Here is a 15,673-nt window from a genome sequence, read left to right as displayed (position 1 = left end):
TAAGACATGTAGAGGTAGTCAGGTGAAGAAATGGAGGCTGAAAGAAGTGTCTACGCCCTATTTCGAGGTAATTAACATCATTTAGAGTAATCTCCATTGATTTCAACCCATAAATCTAGAGTAAGGAAAACATTCAGACGATTGTATACTGATTCTCGTGGACAGGCAACATTACGAAAGAGCAATTTGAACCTTTCTCCAGAAAACATTTGCCACCTCGTTCATTCTCTCCTCATCAAACAGTCTCGCGTCAAACTCTATCGAAGGCCGAATAATGTTATCATCCATGATATGTAAGATCCGCACCAAGACATCGAACTATTAGAACCAATTTAGCACCACCACCAGAGTCAATAGGGTATAAGAAACTTACATGCCAAGGATCATTTGATCGCTTCAAATGATCATAGACCTTCAAGCTATCGGTTTGCACGCCAAGAGGTCGTCGTTGGAAATTCAACGCCGTGTTGAACGGCAACCCCATCTTCAAATCGTTCTGGACCACCTCACGCAAATTGGCCCCGGTATGGCCTCCATCCTGCAGTCTCTGGTCTTGGATTTGGTGAGCCAGTTTGGCCAATTCTTCGGCACTATCCTCCGTTGAAACGTCGCGGAGATGGTAAGCGAGGAGATTCATCACTGGACCGACGATCTCGAATATCCCGTCCACTTCCTGGTCGCGCCCGGAGACGACATATTCGTAGGTCACATCGGGTGAGCCGGAGAACATGCTGAGGGTCTGCGCCCATGCGGCATCGAAGATGCTGGCGGCAGTGATGCTATATTGGGAGCTAAATGCTGATAGCGCTGCAATGTCGAAAGTGGGAAGGTAGATCTTAGTCTTTCTGAGACTCGGAGAACGCTCAGATCCTGGTAGGGTTACTGGGAAGGATAGCAGTGATGGTCGTTGGTCACGTAGAATAGGAGCCCAGTATTTTCTGTCCTCGTCAACACGGCTAGGCTGATGAGCGTTCACAACGGACTTGAAAGTGAACAGGGGCGGGGAGAGATTTGCGTCGGCGGAGTCGTATGCCTCTAACAGATCCTCTTTGATGAGTCTAAATGACCATCCGTCGATAACGAGATGGTCCAGTTCGATATGGCCGAAGAAGGCGTCCCCACGTCGCGAGAAGTGAGCCCGGTGCGGCAAGAAGCAGTCGTCCAGGGCGGGTAATAGCTCGTCCGTGGTCGGCTCATGCTCCCCGGGGTTGGATGACGATATGGCAATGGAAGGTTCTGCGTTTTGCAGCACAACTTGCAATGATGGTAGCTTTCCTTCAGGGTCCTTGATAAATATGGATCGCAAAATATGGTTCTTCTGCACAACCGAGTTCCATGCTCTTGCGAGGCGCTCTAGGGAAATTGGTTGCGACTTCAGGGAAGTGAATTCCATCTTCCACGAAAGGACGAAAATGGCTGGGTTGATTTCTCTTTGTCTCAATATCTCTCGCTGGATAGGAGTGAACAGATACGAGTCCTCGATTTTCACTTCTGGTTTGCCTTCGAGGCGAGACTGTAGAATATGCGAATAAGCGAGAGTTCCATCCACGCCCTGAGGGCCAACAGCCTTCTCGACAGCCCGCGGTTCAGATTGTTGATTCTGGTCTACTAGAATGGCCAAATTTCCTAGCGTCTTTTGGGTTAAAATGCCGCGGGTGGTGATAGGCAGTCCTACCTGCTTGGCTTTGGACACCACCTGGATCGCGGCGATGGAATCTCCGCCAAGAGAAAAGAAAGAAGTCTTCAAGCCGATCTGCTCCGGGGACACTTTCAGTACATCTCCCCAGATCTGCCGGATAGCATCTGCGGTGGTCCCTGGAGTGACTTCGGTCGGCCCTCCAACGTCCACGTCTCCTACCACCTCTCTGTGTGTCTCCGGATCCATCTGCTCAATCCACGTCTTGAGAAGCCGTCGATCGATCTTCCCAGACAGTAGTAGAGGCATTTTTTTCCAGAGTTACCCAAATGGAAGGGATCATATAATCCGGAAGGGTGAGCGAAATGCGGGCTTTGACTTGTTCCAGGACCTCATTCTGTTGCTTCTCTGCCAAAAGGATCGTATCAGGTCTGCTGCCGTGGTTCCCCAGGTCGGAGCGATTCAAGCATACTACCGCCACGATTTGGCGTGCACAGGGGCCTTTAGATGGAAGGGTGGCGAGAGCAGTAACGACCTTGCCATCTTCCTTAATCCGGTTCTCAATCTCACCCAATTCAATTCGGAATCCACGCAACTTGACTTGCGTGTCGCTGCGGCCGACAATGCGGAATGTCCCATCTGGGTTGTATCGCGCCAGATCGCCGGTTTTATACAGCATTTTGTATGGACTGGACGGATTGAAATTCTCCAACCATGCTGGTGCAGGTACAAAGGCCTTATTGGTGGTAACAGGGTCTCCAAAGTACCCACTTCCAAGAAGCGCGCCAGAGATGACAATCTCACCAACGCAACCGATTGCAGTGAGTTGGTGGTAGTTGTCGGCATTGGCGATCCACATTGTCCCTCCGATGCACCGACCAATGTCAGCCGGGTGGGCGTCTGCCGACACGTTCAGATTGCCCGAGCAGTACACTGCTGTTTCGGATGGACCATAGCCAGCAGTGAGATCGACATGGTTGGCCCATCTTGTGATTGTCTCCCTCGTGACAGGCTCTCCTCCCAGGACCAATGTCTTTAGTGTCGGAACTTGCTCTGGGGAAATCAAATTGGCGACAGTGGGGACGACCAGCGCTACGTTTACTTTCAACGCCGTCATGGCCCCGGCGAGATCATTCATACGATCATGCTCGGATGGTACGCAGATACAGCCTCCGAAGGCTAGAGTGGTAAAGAACTCAGTCATGGAAATGTCAAAGGTGTGGGCGGCAAACTGAAGTGTTCTCCACTGTGGGCTGGCGCCAAATGCCGGTCCATGGTGAATAATGGAGGTCGCAAATGCAGAATGCGACATCAGCACTCCTTTCGGTTTTCCAGTACTACCAGAGGTGAATAGAAGATAAGCAGTGTTGGATGGCTGCACCCTCGTCCGTACATGTTCCGGAACCTGTATCTTGGCAGATGAGGTCGGTGGGTTATCGATCGTGATGATGGAGCCACAGAGGCCATCCAACACCCCGGCTCCCTCTTTCGAAGTTATAGCCACCTTGATTTGCACTGTCTGGATCACTTCGACAATGCGACCTCGAGGGTGAGCGGGATCGATGGGAACATATATCCCCCCAGCCTTAAAAACTGACATTATGGCTACCACTGTCCAAATGGATTTCTCAAAGCACACGGCTACCGGTGTTTCCAGGTCCACACCAAGTTCAACCAGGCGCAACGCGAGTACCGACGAGAGATTGTCCACTTCGGCATAAGACAGAGATCGCTCTAGGGAGCGAACTGCTTCCGCATCGGGGTTTTCCTGTACCTGCTTCTCAAAAAGGTGGTGGATGCATGCATGATTGGTGGGTGGGGTAGATTGATTCCATTGCCGGATCTGGGCAATATCGTTCTCACTCAGTGAGGAGACAGATTCCAGCAATGTATTGGCTGTGGCGTTGCTCAGATTCAAGGTCAAGGCTTGAAATTGATGGATAAGATTAAGAGCCTGCTGTGTTGAAACAACGCGCTCATCATACTGGATCTTGAATGTGGCAGTTGTATCAGTAGACAGTGTTAAAGAAACCACCATTGGATAAGAGTGTTGCTCAGTCTTCCCTAGGTGGTCCACATACTCGACCCCCAGCTTCTGCAGCGCAGGCGCTCCAGCCTCGCCAAAATCGGCAGGATGCACAACAAAGACGGTCTGGAAGTCGGTCGCTGTAGATTCTTTCCCTGCCAAATAGCTACGAATCTTGGACACGCCAGTTTGCTCAAAGGGCATCAATTCTGCCGCCTGGGCTCGAACCGAGCTGAGAAACGAGGCAACGGTCTGTTTTGGGTCAATTTGCAGAACAATGGGAAGTAGATTGATAGTTGGGCCTGTTATTTGCGATATACCCGGTACGGCGGATGAGTTTCGCCTACAAGACATTAGCTGGCTTCTGAATAGGTTGAGAATACCGAAGGTGCAATATCCCCAAAGCTCGCTAATAGGAAATACATGGTCTTACCCATTGTTAATAGCCCCAAACACTACATTTTCTGTTCCAGTATGGTGTGACAACAACATGCCCCATGCAGCTCGCAGCAACAGAGCTTTGGTGATGCCAAATGGTGCACGTTCCGTGAGGGCAATCGGCCGTTCGAGTGTACTGGATGGATTGGCATGAAAATCAATTGCTTGCGGGAGCGTAGGGAATGTAGTCACGTCAATGCCAGATAGAGTGCGCTCCCAGAACTCCTGCTCCTGGCTTGGATCTCTTCTGATAGTTGATTCGATAAACTGCTCAAAGGGGGCACGCTGTATAGTTTTCTCGTTGCAGAATCGTGTTGAAACTTCTTCGAGGATTTCTATTAGTGATGCACCATCGCATAAGGCATGATGTACCGTCCAGACAAAATACCATTTCTCGCTGTCTACGACAATGGTGTAACGGAAAAACCGGTCCCCCAACTTCATTAGATGATTTGCATCTTCTTCCAGAAATCGAGACAAATCCGTGGCCGAGGTATTCCACAGCATGTCTTCATCTATCACTGCCTGGATAAATCTCAGCTCTCCCTCCAGTTGACAGATTCGGGTGCGTAGAACCGGATTCGCGCGGACGGTGGCGACCCATGCTTGTTGAAATCGGTCCAGAAGAAAGTCGTCATCCAACTTGTAGACGAGCTGTCGCACTGACAGGTTCTCACTTCCTTCGGATAGCGTCACCAGCGACTCCTGCATCGGCGTGCAGGGATAGGCATTTTTGACTCGATCCGCAGCCACGCCGCATGCGTTGCCAATCGCCTGAGTCAGGTCGGGCACAGAAATATCGGCACGCAGTAATCCAAATGGTTCGACTGGTTTAGATACTGTGACCTTATGTTCTTGTGTGGGCCTACTGGAAAGTGCTTCTCGAGCCATTTCTTCCAAGGTGGCATTCATAAAGATTTGTTCCACAGTGAGAAGGATCCCCTGGGCCTGGGCAGCGGTCGCCAGGTCCAGGGCTGTAATGGAGTCGCCTCCAACCTCAAAAAATACATCTTCTTCTGAAAAGTCGGTCGCATCTTGCTGGAGAATTTGGGCCCATAGTGCTCGGAGTTGGCTCTTGGTCGGGCCGGTATCAACAGTGGAAGCCTACGTAAAGTGATTAGCCGGACTGATAATTGTGGTGAGATCATTATCTCTTTACACACCTGGTGGATATTACTTCCCGCCGGGGGAAGCACTGAAACTGACATCTTGCGATTAGAGATGTATTATGGATTTATTGGAACACCAGGATTGGCTGTTGACGCAGATGGACCACCTGTGTTTAAAGGTATTTCTACACAGATCGACGGCCTAGGATTGTCGGCCATGATGGAGCTACCTTTTTATGATCATATGCATAACTGATTTACCCTTTCCAGTGTCGATGTCCCCATTCTGGGTATTTCCAAAGAGCGCAGATCGTCCTGACGAAGTTGGCATGAATATGCCGGGTACTTCCTAAAAGGGTAATCAAAAACCCGAGGCGAACAAAGTACATCCAACATCATCGGTATTTTGCATTCCAGGAAGAATCGAACCATCTGCGTCAGATCAACATGAATGCAATAAATCTGGGTCCTGGACTGTCCGGGTTCAGGATCCAACGAATTTTCATGCATAGGTCCCCCGGTTGATTCGCAGTCAGCCGAGTCGTTATGGCAGCACCAAATCCTGCGGTACAGGCGAGTGCTATTTCCCCACAGGGAGGGATACAGGTTGGAGAAAGTGGCGAATTCATCGTGAATGGACCAACTGTGCCGTCTCTGCAGGAGTTGTCGATGGGGAAAATGCTGCAACAGCAGGTCGATCGACGGCCGGAGAAACTCGCGGTGGTATCGCGATGGCAGAAAACAAGCTTGACGTACCAGTCGTTATTCGACACCAGCCGAGACATAGCGCAAGCTCTGCTCATGCATGGGGTCCGCCCGACGGACCGTGTGATAGTGCTGGCCGGAAACTCCATTGAATACGTCCAGCTGCTCTTCGCAGTGGCTGGGATTGGGTCCGTTTTTACCATCATCAACCCCACATTTACAGCGGAGGAGGTGGTTTCTACGGTTGATTTCATAGGTAACATAGGCTTCTCGTTTAGCGCACACTGATTGCGCAATGTCCAAAATCCAACGGATGCCAGTTTGCTAATTGGTTATACGCCACAGACCCAAAGGCGATTTTCATGGCTGAGAGGATTGGATATCGCAATAACAAGAATCTTCTAAAAGAACTTGCAGCTAAACAGCAACGCACGTCGCTCATTGTACAGTTAGGAACGTCTGAAAAGGTATCTAGCAATGTTCTCTCATGGGACGAGTTTCGCCAGATAGAGCCAAATGGCACTCAACCTGGCCTGCATTCTGTGGACCAATATTGGGTGGAGGAAAATCCGCATGCCCCTCTGTGCATCCAGTTCACTAGCGGTACGACTGGTCCCCGTAAGGCTGCAATAGTCACACACCAGTATGTATACCAATCTCACACTTGTTGAGTATGATTCCCTTATTCAGTGTAATATTTGACTGACTGTGTGCAAAGTAACGTCGTTAACAATGCCTACCTTATCGGATCATGGCTTAGCTTCACAACCGATGATATTCTATGCTGTTCCCCCCCTTTGTTTCATTGCTTTGGGTTAGTAAGCGGGCTCCTAGCAATTCTAGCACACGGGGGTACAACAATTATCCCTTCGGACGTCTTCAACGCGGATTCAAGTCTTCGAGCTTGTTCTGAGGATGGGTGTACTGTGATCCACGCAGTGCCAACAATGTTTCAAGCTATGCTGGATCATTCGAAAACTCAGGCCCTTCCGCTTAGGCTTCGCCTGAGAACTGGCATCATCGCTGGCGCAAGCCTTTCTGAAATTTTAATACAAAGACTGTGTGACGAGTTTGGACTAAGAGGCTTAGCTTACGCTTTTGGTATTTCCCTCCCGATATCATACATCTATTTAGGAAACGCCTGGTTGACACAGATTAGGCATGACGGAGCTCTCTTGTGTCAGCTTTATGACGAATCCTGCCAAGGTTTGCTTATTGGACGATCGATCATCAGTCGGCACTCCCCTCCCCCATACATCTGTCAAGGTGGTGGATAGTGACTTGAAGACTGTTCCACCCGGAACCCGAGGAGAACTTCTTGTATCCGGATATCTTGTGTTTAGTGAATATTACAAGAACCCACAGAAGACAGAGGAAGCTATTGTAAAAGATGCCCAGGGGCGACGGTGGCTACGAACCGGGGATCTTGTAACATTGAGCGATTCCGGTGCCTGCGTTATTGTCGGGAGAGTAAAGGATATGATCAAGAAGGGTATGTACAGTATCCATCCAACAGGATATTTAGACCCAATTACTCTGACGCTTCTCGTTCATTTTAGGAGGAGAGAACATCGCCCCAGCAGACATAGAGAAAGTCCTTGAGCAACATCCAGACATTGCCGCAGCTGCTGTAATTGGCATTCCTGATACTCGCTGGGGAGAGACAATCGGTGCATATATTCAACGCGGACAAAATGCCCAGAGCGAACTCAATGCCAAAGACATTAAAATCTGGCTGAGAAACCGAATTGCTCCCCATAAGATTCCCGATCATGTGTTTTGGATTGGCGAAGAGGCAGGGGTTCCACAAGAGTTGCCTGTGAACGCTACCGGGAAAGTTCTCAAGACCGAGCTCAGCGCCATTGCAAGGGATTTGCTGAAAGGAAGAAGCGTACTTGTAGCTTAAATTTGTGAGAACCTGTGAAATTGACACTGAAAATGAACGCGGCTTAGGCCCAGTATCTATGTTGCCTCCCTCCCCAGCACATCAAACTTAGCGATAGGAATGTGTCGCCAATTATGGTAATATTGATTATTCATCATCGGATCGCGTACTCTCCTATATGGGTTAGTTTACATTTTTGGTTTGTTTACCTCGCCTTTATAAAAGCAAGATGTTTTGGTAGTTTAGTTGAATCAGAGACCTTATTCAATGAAGGATCGATACTTGCGAATACGCGTAATTTTATGGTTGACAAAATGTAAGGGAAGACCATCACGTACTCCCCGTCTGTATAGAGATGAGGCGTTGTTTGACTGAGACTATTTCACGTAGCCCCCTTTGTTCTGCCTTCTGCACGTGTTGTAACTCCTATCGCAAAGACTTCTTTGGCCAGTAAACCAGCTGGAAACGCAGGTATCCGCGATGCATATAGCAAATGCTGCGCTCCCGTATGTATATGCTTGGCACTTAGTGTCAACTATGCTATATGCTGGTAGTAACGTTACTACTCTTGGAGCTTTTGGGAACACAATTATTAATGCGGGTGTAGTCTGGTATCTGATTTGCACAGGTTACTAGGCGCGCCATGGAATTAACTTTTTTGTCTAATAGATTAGCTAAATCCTTAGCCTGCTTGTTTTATTTTACTCAGAGCAACATGTGCAGTGGTGTTTCTAAAATTATTATTTCCGAATAACACTTTGTTCTATTCTTCAGGTATTCTAGCTATTGGAAACTATATTATTACAGTTCGGGGCCGCGCTGGTACTTGTACACCCCAAGAGCCGAGGTAAAGAAGATGAGTTTAGTGAACTAAATTATTTTATTTTCCACCAGTTGGTGGACTGTTCTAAGGACTAAAGGTCTGCGCTAATTCTTGAGCCTTCTAAGCATAATTAACTTTCCACCTCCTCCGGTGTGTTGTTGTTATGCTCAGCTTAGGGCCAGAACTTCCATTAGCCAAAAAGACCACTACATTTGAGCTCTCTGGGACCTTTGGGTTTCAAACATACCTAAGCACTTTATAGTATCGCACTGGGTAGGTGACGCAGGCCGCATATAACACTTGTTTAATATCTCCGCCAGATGATTAATTGTAATAATCACGGATCTGAACTTGTTGACAGTCAACTTCGCAGTGGGTTGGCCTTGCTAAGCATAGGCGAGGTCTGCCCTACTTGTATTCGTTGCTTCAATATTCCCTAGTCTAGCGTTCTGGAGGATCATGATACCTACAAGCACCTGCCTGGATGGTGGTCACCCGACGGTCTATTAGTTGATTTCATCTTTCGCACTATAAGTTGAGAAGGCATGGAATTGTTGTAGTTGTCAAATTCGTACGAGATTGACTCCCTGGCTGCACTGTTTTTGCTGATATAACCCATTGTGAAAGGGATAGGCCAGGAAGGGGGAAGTGTGATTAGAAAAGTTCACGCATTTCTGGACTGAACTTCCGACCCGCCAGAGCTATTTATGTGATAGCTACTGAAGCTTTGTTCTTCGAGCCAGGATGGTAGGCACGCGAGCGCCTCTAAGGCAGTGCGAAATCCCTATTATACGGCGGCTGTCAACCAAAGCAACGCCACACATGATCTTACCCAGAAGGAAGCGGCTTAAAAACAAGCCCTGGTTTAAACACGTTTGCTTCATACTAGGAAACTATCCATAAACTGGAGGGTTCTCTCTAGCACATCGTGAAAGATAAACTTCGACAGCTTTACTCCATACTCTCTCTCCTATTGCTGTATCTGTCATAATAGTAGTAAAACCTATTATCCGTGATTGGACAGAAGTGGACTATTGTCATGTGACTTGATTAGGAGATACATCAGTTCGGGAAATTGATTGCCTAAAAAGGCAATGTTTTGGTCGAATTTCCGGTGTTAGCTTACAAAACCCCTGATCAAAATGCAAGTATTTAATAAAGCTGGTACTCAGAATTGTGGGAGCGTTTATGCCGCTAGGAATAAACGATATGGCTGACGAAAAGAGGGATGGGCTCCACAGCGAGCAACAGGTGCGTGTCCGGCAGGTTTTTATAGCATACAGGCCGCTAACTCAGCTACTATAACGGGAAGGGTATCTCTGTGCGCCCAGCGACGAACGAGAATACCGCTAGCAGCGACAGTGACCGAACAGATGACATCGAAAGAAATACGCCGCCGCCTACCGCAGAGGGAGAAAAAGTCGAACACCCCGATCCCAATGAGGTGGACTGGGATGGGCCAGACGACCCTAAAAATCCTCGCAATTGGCCGCGCTGGAGACGAGCCATGCTTGTCGGTATAATTACCTGTGTTGTGTTCTCGACGTGAGTGGGAGAAGTCTAGTACTTAATCGGTAATTTCTAATGCGAACTGGGTTTTAGATCTATCGCGTCTTCAGCAATTGCGCCCGCAGTACCACAGATTCTGAGGGAGTTTCATTCGACCAATGAAGTGGTTGGGACTTTGGTGGTTACTATTGAGGTTGGTTACTTGTCAATCTCTTCGAGATTTCGGTCCCTGAATGGACGTTAATATACTGCTTAGCTCCTGGGCACCGGTGTGGGCCCTATTCTTATGGGCCCTATGTCCGAAGTCGTCGGTCGGCGAGTGATCTACAACTGTGCGAATATTGGATTCAGCGCATTCTCGCTTGGATGTGCCTTGACACCTTCTTTGCCTGGATTGGTGATAATGCGCTTTCTACAGGGATGCTCCGCATCCTGCTCCCTTAACAATGCCGGCGGAACTATCTCGGACCTGGTGCCAATTCATCGCAGGGGTTTTGCCATGTCGATGTATTCCGTAGGCTTCCTGCTCGGCCCTGCCGTTGGTCCTATTGCCGGCAGCTTTCTGGCCGCAGCAGCGGGGTGGAGATGGGTATTTTGGTTGCTGCTTATTCTGGTGAGTCGATCAAGCATACACTTTACCGGTAAAACTACTAACATTGCTAGAACGGCACAATGGGAATAATCTGCGCCCTTACATACTCCGAAACATATGCGCCCGTCATTCTTGAGTGGAAGGCTAAGAAACTCCGCAAACAAACGGGAAACCAGGCGTTATATGCCAAGGGACAGCGACAGCTGCCCGTGAGCAGTGTTCTAAAACGCGCCATCAGTCGCCCGGTAAAGATGTTTCTCTTCTGCCCCGTCGTCACTGGCTTGGCCATCTACAATGCTGTCGTTTACGGCTTCACTTATCTCCTCTTCTCCACTTTTTCTGTGGTCTTCGAGGGCCAATACAATTTCAGCGAGGCAAAGCTCGGCCTGGTGTATCTCGGTCTGGCGATCGGTTTCTTGATCTCTCTGAGTATTGCTAGCTTCGCCAACGATAGGACCCACGCTCGTCTAACTAGAAAGCATGGAGAAGCAAAGCCGGAGTAAGTTTTACCGGACTGGTAAATACGCAGCTCATTATGCTGATCAGAGTGGAATGTAGATACCGCCTGGACTCCTTGATATACGGCGCAATCGCAATTCCCGTTGGGCTTATCATTTATGGATGGACAACCCAAGAGCGTGTACACCCTGCCGTTCCTATCGTGGCAACAGGTCTGGTTGGGTTTGGAGTCATGTTCACTTTCGTAAGTAGTATCTCCCAACGGAAATTCGGGGGCTGACTTCTTGAAGATCCCTTTCAATGTATACATGATCGATGCCTATACAAAATATGCAGCTAGTGCGATCGCTGCCGGAAATATTCTTCGAAGCTTGTCTGCTGCTCTGCTACCCCTGGTTGGTGTTCCCATGTATAATAGGCTGGGGTATGGCTGGGGGAATACTCTTCTTGCATTTATTTCACTCGGGTTGGGAGGAATGTTTATAGTGTTCCGCAAGTATGGCGAAGATTGGCGGAAGAGGTTCTCGATTCAGTTCGATTGAGCGAGTAAAATCGTTTAGAGGTGAAGAGAAACAGCCAGGTTTCCTTAATGCTGCGTCAAAAAGTGGAGCTGCAATAATTTTATATAGAAAAGACTAATGATTTCGGTTTTCCATTCCAATTCATAGGAAATATTGACATCCTCTTTATCAAAATGTATTATGCGTATGTATAGATGTGTGCTTTTATATACTTGTGGAGTGTATATCTAGGCTGCATTGATGCAATATATATGCCATAAATAAACGTTTAAATCCTCAACATAATCCATTCCTACTACAACATATTCTCCTCTGCAGACGAAACTAAAGACATACTCACAATCTGGTGACCACAAACCTCATCTCCTTCGTCTCCTCCCCCTCCCACCCCCTATGCTGGCTATCCCACCCCTCAGACCGATACGGCATTAACTCAGAATTAACGCCCCATTCCCCCTCAGGTGCCTGGTCCCACAGCAACTGCATTGTATCGGGGCTATGCCGAAACAAGTCCCAATCGAAAGACTCCATACGATAATCACCGCCCTTCTCCGCCGCAATATTACGCCCAAATACCAGAGATCCAGGCCTCTTCCGAAGCAACTTTACCAGCTGTCCCATGATCTTCTTCTGTTTTTCGAAGTCAAACAGGTGCAGGAACGCTCCGATGTAGATCATGTCGACTTTGCCGTGCCATTCGGACAGGAAATCTTCGTCGAAGATGCTCTGCGTGTAGAAGTGCGCTTTCAGTGTGTCTCTATCTTTGAACAGCTCGTAGCCTAGCTCGATAAACCGTCCTTCGGAGTCCGCGCCGATGATGTTCTCCGACGGCGCCCCATCGCTGACTAGCTTGCGGATATCCTGTCCGAAGCAGCACCCAAGGTCAAGAAAGGTTTGTCCATTGCGCATGCGCTGAACTACCTCGGGGTATATCGGAGAGAGGTTGGCGCCAAAGTCAAGGAATCGGAATACCCCGATGCAGGGATATGGCAGACTGGAAGTAAGTAATAAGGGTTAGTTTTAGACCATACAGCTCGGGAACAGCGACTTACATATCCCATGCTTTGTCCCTTACTCGGTAGATATGGTTGAGGATCTCGTCTTCAGGAATCAATGAGTAGTCCCTGAAAATATGTCTGGCCGTGTCGGGTAGCCGAGGTAACGTAGGCTGGTACCGTCCTGGATGGTACTTGTAATTTGACTTAGGGCCAGTTGGAGGAAGCTGAGGGAGAGGTGCGGCTTGGATAGACATTTTGACGTGACGTTCAATGGATGAGAAAATATAACTGATCTCGTTTGGTCTGCTGAGAGTGCCAGGATTCCAAATTCATCGAGCATGCGAAGTGGCTTTTCTATGTGATATGCTTCCGTCACTTGGGGCTGCTGAATCTACCAAATTCGTATGTCCGAGATTGGCTGCCATGCACGTACCAGACTGGCAGGTCGGACATATTTCCCAATTGGAACTCTTCGGAGTAACGATTACGATATTGAGACAGTATACATATCTGGAAGAAGAAAGCCTAAACGAGAAAATCCTCTATTCCTTCTGCTACAGCTTACTTGCGGATCGCAAACTACTTGTAATGTATCCATTATGATCATAGATCATAACCCTCACTCTGGAGGTCATGCATTCTGCACTGGTCTATTATGCTTTTCACTTTGCTTGCCAAAGATGAAACGTCATCATTACTTATGTCTTTGAATCCTTCTCTCCAAAGAAATCTGTGATCAAGCGAAAAAGCTTCTTGAAGCTAGCAATGGCTTCCCGCACATAATCTAGGTTAAGCTGGTTCAGGCAGGCTGGTGATCGGTTCATAGTTTTGACACCGGGCTCACTCTGTGCCACAAACATGTTCTGTGCGAGAGCGCTGATCGAGTCCAGCAGTTCATTGGCCTGCTTGACCAGATCTAGAACCAGCATCCGCTTCAACGAAGCGTCATCAGTTAGCGACACACAGTAGTTGCCAATGCCCACCTTGACGGTTCCGTCAAAGCCGGACTTTGCAATGTAGTCAAAGCAGGCGGCTGTTTGCTCAAAGACGGTCATAATGCACACCAGATCTACGGGCCCCACATAACAGCCACAGCGCGTCGACTCTTGACAGCTGCGAATGACATCGCCCGTGACCTTGAACATCTTGTCTAGCTGCGGCTTGGGTTTTTCCTGAATAGCACATTCAAGCTTCGGTACATGCAGCATCATGTTTGCACGGCACTGACAGTTCTGTGGCGACGGATGCGTTTGCGGGGACATGCCCGTGGAATCCGTCATCGGCTCTGAGACAGTGCTGTGGCTGTCATGTGCGGCGTGAGTAATTCCCTCGGTCGGGTTTTGGAAGAAATCGAAGCCATTGCGGCTCGGAGTCTGAGAGGACTTGGAACATCCTTTGTTACCACAGGAGGCTCAACATTGCACACGTGATAGGTGGCTTACATTAAGGCTGAGATCTGATTCTGGAAACACCCAATCGAATTGTTCGAGCGCCTGGTTAAACGTCTCCTCCCGCCACTGCTCCATTGCATTACTAGTATGTGTCGATGGGACGCTTCCGCCAGCAATAGAAAAGATATCGCCAGTCAAGTCAACTGACATCGGATCAGGTGCTGTCTGGCTCGTGGGAAGCGACGCTATAGACATTGGCTGGCTATTTGACGGAGACGTTGTCGTTGCTGTCGCTATTTCAACACTAACATTCCCATTTGTATTCCCGTTTCCGTTCCCGTGCCCGCTATGTGAATTCGGTGGTGGAGCATATGTGCAGCGAAGCCCACGGTTCCTACACCGCTCGCAGCTTCGCTGACCGTTACACTTGACCTTGGCAGAGCGGCACGCTTCACATGCGGTCATAGGACGACGTATCAATGGCTTCGATGCCTGGGTCTCGGGCGGTTGCCAGTTTAGTACCAGCGTACCGGGAATCTGCTTCCTCCGGGAGGGGGGGGAAATACAAGCGCCGGCAGACTGGGATGGCGACATGGTGATCGAGGAGACCTTTGTTCGGACTGATCGATATGAGTCGACTCGAAGCCTCTATGGATTATCCTCATGAGGACAGACCGGCTGTACTGAGTATTTCTTTAAAATCGGGCGAGGGGAGGGGAGTAAGTGTGAGGGATTGCTTTAGCAAAACAAGACGTGGAGGTTCTCGTATCCGTGGCGGGGCAGGGGCCCGCCAGACTAAATTAGAGCGGCGATCCTGCGGGCCCGGAATTGTTCCAGACACACAAGAAAAGTGTCGCCGCCTTTACAGCTCAGAACAGAAGTTCGGTCGATCTCTACTAATTCCAGGCTGCGATACAATGTGGTGTGATTCGGTCAGGCTGATCTCGTCATGCATGCGAGTTGATTACCCAGACATGATCTTGCGCAACGTGACTCGGAAGAGGGGTAAAACCTGCGTTTGGCCTGGAATTGGATCTCCGGTGGCAGGGGACAGATGCAGGCGTGTCTGAATTGTGGTTGAAAAAAGAGAAAAAAGAAAAAAAAAAAAAAAAACGGTGGCCGAGCTAAACTAATTTAGTGTGAATATACCCCTAGCGATAGGTAGGGCGTAAGGCCGACGTAGATTAGCCTCAACATCCATGGCTCCCTCAGGGGTGCATATCCAAGTTCTGAGCGTAGAAAAGTCACATTTAGAACATTGCATCACATCGGTTAGATGTTTACAACATATATCCAGAGAAAAGATGCAGCACCCATCAGGCATTCACATTAGATAGTATATTTGGCTTACGGGAGGGTGACGTCCATGATGGGGGTCCGCTCCATATACCGAGAAACTCCGGCAAGCACTTATCTACGCTTCCACCAATCCTCATTGTTCTAGTAGGAATGCGAGCAAATGATTGGTATACTAGAGCCAACTGGACGCATCGTAGAAGCGAACTCATGCCAAGGTCCTTTGGATTTTAGCGAGCGCTTCGGCACAGTGGCATCCGGGCATATTCCGCATCGCAGCCGAAT

The 15,673-nt window shown here is 48.8% G+C and overlaps 5 protein-coding genes across 5 annotated transcripts; 2 read left to right on the top strand and 3 right to left on the bottom strand.

The window, feature by feature from the left end:
- Positions 1–171: 171 nt before the first annotated feature.
- On the bottom strand, positions 172–5,308 carry ATNIH1004_003925 (Nonribosomal peptide synthetases (NRPS); the record flags this gene model as incomplete). Its single annotated transcript, XM_033568597.1, has 5 exons — positions 172–318; positions 374–1,900; positions 1,962–4,005; positions 4,096–5,204; positions 5,264–5,308. The coding sequence occupies 5 exons, from the start codon at positions 5,306–5,308 to the stop codon at positions 172–174; spliced, it is 4,872 nt and encodes a 1,623-aa protein (XP_033427403.1).
- Positions 5,309–5,755: 447 nt separating this feature from the next.
- On the top strand, positions 5,756–7,820 carry ACSF2_2 (Nonribosomal peptide synthetases (NRPS); the record flags this gene model as incomplete). The annotated part of the gene is made up of 5 exons (XM_033568596.1): positions 5,756–6,170; positions 6,260–6,557; positions 6,633–7,015; positions 7,074–7,406; positions 7,474–7,820. 5 exons carry the CDS (start codon positions 5,756–5,758, stop codon positions 7,818–7,820), a joined length of 1,776 nt encoding a protein of 591 aa, XP_033427402.1.
- A 1,990-nt stretch (positions 7,821–9,810) lies between these two features.
- Positions 9,811–11,724, top strand: ATNIH1004_003923 (MFS transporter; the record flags this gene model as incomplete). The annotated part of the gene is made up of 7 exons (XM_033568595.1): positions 9,811–9,873; positions 9,935–10,167; positions 10,225–10,324; positions 10,388–10,744; positions 10,795–11,222; positions 11,282–11,426; positions 11,473–11,724. 7 exons carry the CDS (start codon positions 9,811–9,813, stop codon positions 11,722–11,724), a joined length of 1,578 nt encoding a protein of 525 aa, XP_033427401.1.
- Positions 11,725–12,039: 315 nt separating this feature from the next.
- Positions 12,040–12,955, bottom strand: ATNIH1004_003922 (class I SAM-dependent methyltransferase; the record flags this gene model as incomplete). Its single annotated transcript, XM_033568594.1, has 2 exons — positions 12,040–12,697; positions 12,756–12,955. The coding sequence occupies 2 exons, from the start codon at positions 12,953–12,955 to the stop codon at positions 12,040–12,042; spliced, it is 858 nt and encodes a 285-aa protein (XP_033427400.1).
- Positions 12,956–13,399: 444 nt separating this feature from the next.
- ATNIH1004_003921 (uncharacterized protein) lies at positions 13,400–14,347 on the bottom strand (the record flags this gene model as incomplete). Its single annotated transcript, XM_033568593.1, has 2 exons — positions 13,400–14,083; positions 14,144–14,347. 2 exons carry the CDS (start codon positions 14,345–14,347, stop codon positions 13,400–13,402), a joined length of 888 nt encoding a protein of 295 aa, XP_033427399.1.
- Positions 14,348–15,673: the final 1,326 nt, after the last annotated feature.

Source organism: Aspergillus tanneri (genome assembly GCF_003426965.1).
Source record: "Aspergillus tanneri strain NIH1004 chromosome Unknown AapTan_3_pilon_pilon_pilon, whole genome shotgun sequence".
In the NCBI taxonomy this organism is placed as follows: domain Eukaryota; kingdom Fungi; phylum Ascomycota; class Eurotiomycetes; order Eurotiales; family Aspergillaceae; genus Aspergillus; species Aspergillus tanneri.
The sequence above is the reverse complement of the archived record's forward strand: the minus strand, read 5'-3'. Positions and strand labels throughout refer to the sequence as shown.